A 7528-nucleotide genomic window follows, 5' to 3' on the forward strand; every position below is an offset into this window, starting at 1 on the left:
TTTATTCATTGCAGAGCAAGGAATAGAGATCATCGAGCTTGATTGGTTTAGGTTGCGTGTGGATACTTGTTTTGAAGGATTGGTAGGAGGTTGGTAATTTGTTGAGGGTGTGTAGAATGATGTCTTCAGGATCAATGTGTCCACCAGTAGCAGCAATATTATCAACCAATGATTTAATTTGAAGAAGGTATTGAGTCGTTAAATGATCTTTCATAGAAATGTGACGGAGTTTGTTCCTTAGTTGGATAACACGTGATCTATTGGTTGATTTGAAACGACTGATGAGGATTGCCTAGATTTCAGAAGTAGATTCAAGATTGAGGATATAGGGGAGGATTGTGGGTGAAATAGTGGAGTATATGGCTTTTGATAAGTTTAGATCAATTAGTTGCCAAGTGAGAAATTCCATATTCTGAACAAGCTGCCATTGGAATCAGTTATTTGAGGTGGAGGAGAGGTAGTCAAACCATCCAGGAAGCTATGAAAACCATTTGCCTTGAATAGTTTGTGAATTTGGGATTTCGAAATAGGATATTTGTCAGTGGTGAGTTAAATGCGATCAAGGTTTTTAATGTTAGACATAAAAAATTTTAGAGAGAAAGGTATGGGAAGTTTGGCCATGAATGGGGTAGGAGAGTTTGAAGTTGGGTTAGTGGATGAGGAAGAAATAGACATTTGTAGGAGAAGAGAAGTGTTTATAGTGGATAAGATGGTAATCTTGCTGTAATACCATGAGAAGTTCTGCACATCAACTCCATTGAAGTAAAGCTACTGATGATGCTTACGGTACAGGAAAACAAATGAAGAATTATGCAACATAGATAATAGACATTCCATTCAATTACCATCTAAATGATAAGTGCTTGTATATATGCAGGAAGAATTTTGTGTAAGATTAAGGATCTGTATGGGGCTGCTTATTTGGTGCGGTGGCATTCTAAAAACACACCTGACCTGTTTGGGTAAACTGTGTTTTGATAGCTTATGCATTTTCAAAAAACGTTAAAAACAACGTTTTCACACCGCACCTAGATGCAGTTTTCTGGCTACAATCTGACTTTTCCAAAAAATAAAAATTTATAATGGCCACCAAACCTAACTTATGAGTAGATTAATTTTAATCAACTTATCAGCAGATTATTCAATAAGCTACAACTGACCCAAGCAAAATGTTTTCCTCGACAGCGAGTTGACACTTCAAGTGAGGCATATAATTAAAAGAGATGGAGAATCATGATATTGTAAGTAGGAGAACAACATATTCTACCATCAGAAGGTAGTTACGATAATGCTGGAAAAATGAAACAATGATTATGTAGTACAGTGCCATTGTTCATGACATCAAAATCGTGAGAATTTAAGTGCACTAAAATTCCTCTTATCATGACACTTGATCTAACAATAAATATCTTAAATTTAGAGCTCATTTGACCTTTCAATTAAAAGTCTAAAACCTTCCAAATATTCTTTAATGACTTGATCTAAACTAGATTGGAATCAAATTGCACCAATTTTCTTGTCAAGTCCATCTTATCAAAACGGTTAGTTTGACCGTAAACTTACCAAATTCGAGACCCTAACTATGCTTCAATTTGAATATAAAATATTTAATATTAAAAAATGTCTTAAGATTGATGCAAAATGATAAAATTTATTAATGCCGCATCAAATTTAACAACTGATCTTCAAAGCGGACCTCTGCGACCATTTTACAACAGCTATGCTCATCACCAACTGAAAACTAACCAAGATCAATAACGAGTACATAATCCCTGTTCATTATCAAGCAAACAATAACCAAAGGAAAAAAGCAAATCAATCATAACACAGAGCATACAATTTTACCATAAATATTTCTTGTTTCAGTTGACAATGCCGCTTATTTTTGACAATTCTAAAAAATTGTTCTTTCACAAAAGTGTTAAACATTGCAAATAGAAAGCCCATAGATGTTTAACGTGTGGGTGTGTGTGTGTTATAAATATTTGAGTCCCACACTCTACGCATGGGGGGATTCGAACCCATGACCAGAGGAGACTTACGACCTCCCGAGAGGCTGCTCTACTAACAGACTACGGTACACGCACGCACGCGCGCGCGCGCGCGCACACAGATATATATATATATATATCTAAAGACACACAACACAATTCTTATCTATGTACATAGCTAACATCTAAACTTTCATATTTACATGCATACCACTCAAATCTTTAGTATTACATAAAAAATATCACTATTACAACTTTGTGGAAATGAAATACACATTCCACGCATAAGTTTATGACAACAAAATGTTATAAATGTAAATATCAAACTTAAGGTGTTGGTCGGATATGCAAAAACATGAGAATTGTGAGATTGTCTGTAAATTTCCCATATATATATATCATAGTCTGTCAAGCATTGGGAAAAAAGCTCCATGGAATCCATAGGGCACTCGTTTGGGTAAAGTTATTTTTGCAACAGGTTCACCCTCAAAGTTTCTCGCATCAATTATGTGAACCTACAAATGACAAAACATAAGCACAGGTATTCTGGAATTACACTAAATTTAAGCACAACAAACATATGTATACAGGTTCACCAGATTGATGATTAACTATGAATTTAAATGTGGAGTTTCGTAGCCTTAATTCAATTATATATTTTCATTTAGAACCAGAAAGAAGATTGATGCGCATAAAAAAGTTCAAATGGGTTCACTAATTTATGGAAAAACTTGGCTTATGCTGAAAATGAGATGGACTCCTGCCATTCTAACATACAGATGATAAATGAAAAGTACTAAAATAGGTTCTGTAACTGTTTCTGTCATGTAACATAACATATACAAGATCAATTTTCATAACAATGTTAAGTGATCAAACATGCTGCAAATTCAATGTAAGTTTTGTAGCGGGCAGGCGCGGCGGTGGCAGTGATAGGTAAGTGGGTGAGCATCGGCGGCAGCGAGCATGAAGAAGCTCTCTTGGAACCGGACGCATCTCTCAGACTGATATATTTTTTCCTATAAATTTATATTTTACTGCTTTTGTGTTTGCTTAAAGGCCACTTTGGTATTTTTATAGTTTATTAATTACCTGTTAAGGATGGGGTGTGGTCGCCATTTGTGGATTGTTACAGAAATTCTCCTCCCCATCTCTGCTGTAGTGGACTGGCGAGGCAGGTAGTAAGGGAATATGAAATTATAGTTTTCTGATTTACAGAATTCCTTCGCGTTCCTCTCTTCTTCATGCTGCTTTGCTTGATCTTGGTTTGTTCAATTAGGTTTTGCACGAGATATCAGAGCTCAGGAAGGCAGACGGCAGAAGAACATCAGCGGCCGACAACGAGCGGAGTTGGGACTATTTGCGGGAGTCATAGTAACGCCTCGAGCGAAGGGTGGACCGACTCGCTGCTGAGATGCAACTCGTTGCCGCTGAGATTCAGCAAGAGCTCCAAATGCTTTGCAATGGAGGATCGGCAGTTCTGGCAACCACAACGATGTCATGGCACCCACACCAATGACCGAGGAGACTGCCATTGGGAATTGTAGTCGGAGGGTCACACAAACACATAGCCGGTCCCTAAGCCTGAATCGGGGCCCGAGTCGACAGAGAAAGAGGACACCAACATCGGTTGAATTTCTCCAACTCCAGATCAGATGATAACAAGCTACCCGAAGAAAATCGAAATCGCATTCGATCGGGTAGGGATCATTTTTACAGCGATTGTTAGTTGAAGTTAGATATTCCTTACTTCAACGGCCACCTTCATATGAAGATTACTTGGATTGGGAGAAGCCACGGAAACCTTCTCTGAATACACGGGCATGGATGCAGAAAAGCAAGTGTGATATGTTGCTTGTAGGCTGAAAGGTGGAGGGCTGGCAGCAAGTGATACAATCTCGCCGGAGAGAGGGAAGAAAACCCATTAAAAGCTGGGTTTGCATAAAGCAGCTTTTGCGTAATCATTTTACCTTCCGATTATGAATATATTTTGTATGTGCAAGTACAGAAATGCGTCCAAAGAAACCGATTTGTCAGTGCCTATACTGAGGAATCCCACCGTCTTAATGCCTGTAACGACCTACGTGGATCTAACCAACAAATTGTGGCTAGGGCTGTAAAAAACGGCGCATGTGCGCAAATAACTCGTGTTCGGCTCGTTAAGAAGCTCGTATTCGGCTCGTTTGCTAAGTTAAGCCGAACAAGAACAAAGATTTGTTTGTTCGTGTTCGGCTAGTTTTGGCTCGAAATACTACTCATCAATTATATATGTATACATATCTATATGTATATGTATGTATTTATATATGTATACATAAATATATTGATGAGTAGTATTTTTAAAAAATTTAATTGACTAGAAGGCTACAAAGATTTATAATCAATTAAAAGTATTAATTAAGAAAATAGAAAAAAAATCATTAATTATATTCAAATAATATTTTAATATAAACAATAATTTTTAAATCTTGCCCCAACCCTTAACATCTTATGGTTACGTGAACAGGGTTGTTAAAACGACTATTTGTTCGTGAACAGCTCGTGCTCGACTAGCTAAGCAAACGAGCCCAACACGAACACAACTTTTTAGCTCGAAATATAAACGACCTAAACACAAGCTAAGCCTGGGCTCGCTCGTGTTCAGTTCGTTTACACCCCTAATTGTGGCTCACTTTGAAGGAAGCTATACAAGACAAATTGGTGATGAATGTTATTTGGTCGCTGTCGCATGCAAGGAATTACGCCTACAAGGCCTAACTTCAGTTAAACAGGACTCAACATTCATTTAGCCATCAAAAACCAGTTGTTGACCTTCTCAGATGATGTTAAGGGACCTCCTTAGAATAATTGACCTCCCCCTGTTCCTACGCCTAACTCAGCCGCCACTTCACGTGGAGGAGATGCTATAGCCATTGGCACAACAATGCCACATAGAGATAGCTTATATTAGCAGCATGGACCCATGAAGTGTTTTTGATGTTTTCATCACGACCCTCGAGCTAATGCATGTCCAAACCAAAGACAAATTCAAGTAGCAGAAGGGGAATTGGACGGCGACGATAAATGTCCCGATCGTAATCCACTTCACGGAGTTGAAGTGGAAGAGATTCAAGCCGATGAAGGGGAAATAATAAACTGTTTTCTACAGCAGGTGCTGCTCGCCCCGAGACAACCAGTAATCCCAATGGAATGCTTTTTGAGGACCATAAACCCTGTCGAAGGTAAAGTGTGTCAATTGATTGTTGATAGTGGGTGTATTGAGAACGTGATATCTAAAACCATGGCAAAGCACTCCAACTAAAAACAATCAAGCACCCCAAACCTTTACTAAATTACCTGGATTAAAAAATGAGTTGAGGTTATGGTGATCAATTGTGTAATGTGACATTTTCTATTGGGAAGAATTTTAATTGTGAAGTCGCTTGCGACGTCATCGAGATGGATATGTGTCACTTGATTTTGAGTAAACCTTGGCAATTCAACTTGGGCATCTGGTAAGACAATTGGTCGAATGCTAAAAATTTTAAGTGGAATAACAAGAAGATTAGGTTGCTGCCTTCAGAACCATCTCCAGCCCATAGCACCGACAGTGAGTCTAGAAAATCTCCTTATTTGGTTGACTCGGGTTCACAATGGCAACCAACTTGTGACAAGCGAGTGGTGGCATAAGTGGTTTATTGGCGAAACAAAATACAACTCTGAAACAGGAGCACCCTTCAATTCAAGCCCTCATCAACTTGTTCCCAGACACCACTCCCGCTGATTTTCTTAATCGACGACCTCCCATGAGAGTCATTCAGCATCATATTGATCTAATTCCAGGATCCAACTTACCAAACCTCGCTCACTATTGCATGAGTCCCAAAAAAACACCAAAAATTTCAAGAAATTGTGGAATATCTATTACAGAAGAATTTCATCCACCACAACTTGAGTCCTTGCGAAGTACCGACATTACTCGTGCTAAAAAAAGATTGTTCTTGGAAGAAGTGTATAGACAGCCGCACCATCAACAAGATCACGGTAAAATTTCGATTTCATATGCCTCATATGGAAGATTTACTAGATAAGCCTGCAGGAGCTAACACTTTCTACAAACTGGACTTGAGAAGTGGATACCACCAAATGTGTATTCGCCTAGGTGATGAATGAAAAACAACATTCAAAACCATGGAAGAGACATATGAATGGCAAGTGATGTCATTTTGTTTGTGAAAGCGCCTGGTACTTTTAAGAGACTTGTGCATAAAGTTCTGAAGCCATTTATTAGCCAGTGTTGTGTCGTCTATTTTGATGATATTCTTGTTTATAGCAATTCTTTGGAGAAGCACTTGTCACACTTGAAGTCGTTGTTCACTACTCTGCGAGACCAAAAGCTACTTCTGAATTTAAGTGTGAATTTGCCTTGAATGAAGTTTATTTTTTAGGCTTCATTATAGGACAAGTAGGGGAGAAGGTGGATCCGAAGAAGTCAACGACTATTCAATCGTGGCCAACACCTAAGTCAATTATTAAAGTTCATAGCTTTCATGGACTTGTTAATTTTTACAGGCATTTAATATGGAATTTCAGTACTATCACTGCACATTTAACATATTGCATTAAACAAAAAAAAAATTACTTGGGGTCACAAGCAACAAGAGAGTTTTCTTAATTTAAAAAAAAATTTAAGTTCAGCTCCTATGCTTAGTATACCAGATTTTGAAAAGCCCTTTCAAATCGAAACTGATGCCTCAACAATAGGAATTAGCGCGATTCTATCAAAAGAGGAAAGACAGTGAAATTCTTTAGCAAGAAACTTAGCAAAACTCATCGAATGTGGTCTACATATGAATAGAAATTATAGGCAATCATTCATGCATTAAATTCTTAGGAACATTACTTATTATATTAAGAATTCATCCTATTTAGTGACCATCAACCCTTACAATTACTACAACCACAGAAAAATCTCAATCACATGCATGTACAATAGGTTTTGTTCCTGCAAAAATTGAGTTTTGTGGAGAAACACTGTGTCGGTCACATCAACCATGTAGTTGACGCCTTGAGTCTCCGAGCAAGCTTGTAGTTCGTTGTCCAAACTAGCATCACATTGTTGACCTCACTTTTGGTTGAGGTCTAGAAAACTTCTTTAGTAGCCTAGGTCTAGCCATAGGACTTTCCTATTGACTAGTCTTAGAAAACTAGAAAAGATACCCTCACTATCAGAAATTCAAAGCCTTTCTCTTTGCTCAACTTGAAGTTTCACATATTGATCTTAACCTCTAGCATTTAGTAGGTAAGATCATTATAAGAGAATTCAAGAAGAGTCCCTATAGGATTACTTGGCTTAAGGATTGACCCTGAGTGTTGACTTGGAACTATGGTACACCATATCTTCACAATACATTAACCCATGGTTCATTTAGAACGGATATCTATCCAATTCTATGTGAAATGCCTAACTTGGTCTTTTGCCCCTAGGCATCTCCAAATTACCTAACTGTCCTTGGGACCCAAATTTAGCTAAAATTCCCAAATTTTGCCAAAATACC

General features: G+C 38.0%; 1 protein-coding gene across 1 annotated transcript in view; it reads right to left on the reverse strand.

The window, feature by feature from the left end:
* Positions 1–2262: 2262 nt before the first annotated feature.
* The window catches only part of LOC110032235 (carotenoid 9,10(9',10')-cleavage dioxygenase 1-like), a 23499-nt gene continuing 18233 nt past the window's right edge, over positions 2263–7528 (reverse strand). Inside the window, exon 13 of the mRNA XM_020735798.1 lies at positions 2263–2506. Coding sequence (XP_020591457.1) covers positions 2390–2506 — 117 coding nt within the window. The 3' untranslated portion in view covers positions 2263–2389. The remainder of the gene's footprint in view (positions 2507–7528) is intronic.

This window comes from Phalaenopsis equestris, unplaced genomic scaffold (genome assembly GCF_001263595.1).
Source record: "Phalaenopsis equestris unplaced genomic scaffold, ASM126359v1 Scaffold000893, whole genome shotgun sequence".
In the NCBI taxonomy this organism is placed as follows: domain Eukaryota; kingdom Viridiplantae; phylum Streptophyta; class Magnoliopsida; order Asparagales; family Orchidaceae; genus Phalaenopsis; species Phalaenopsis equestris.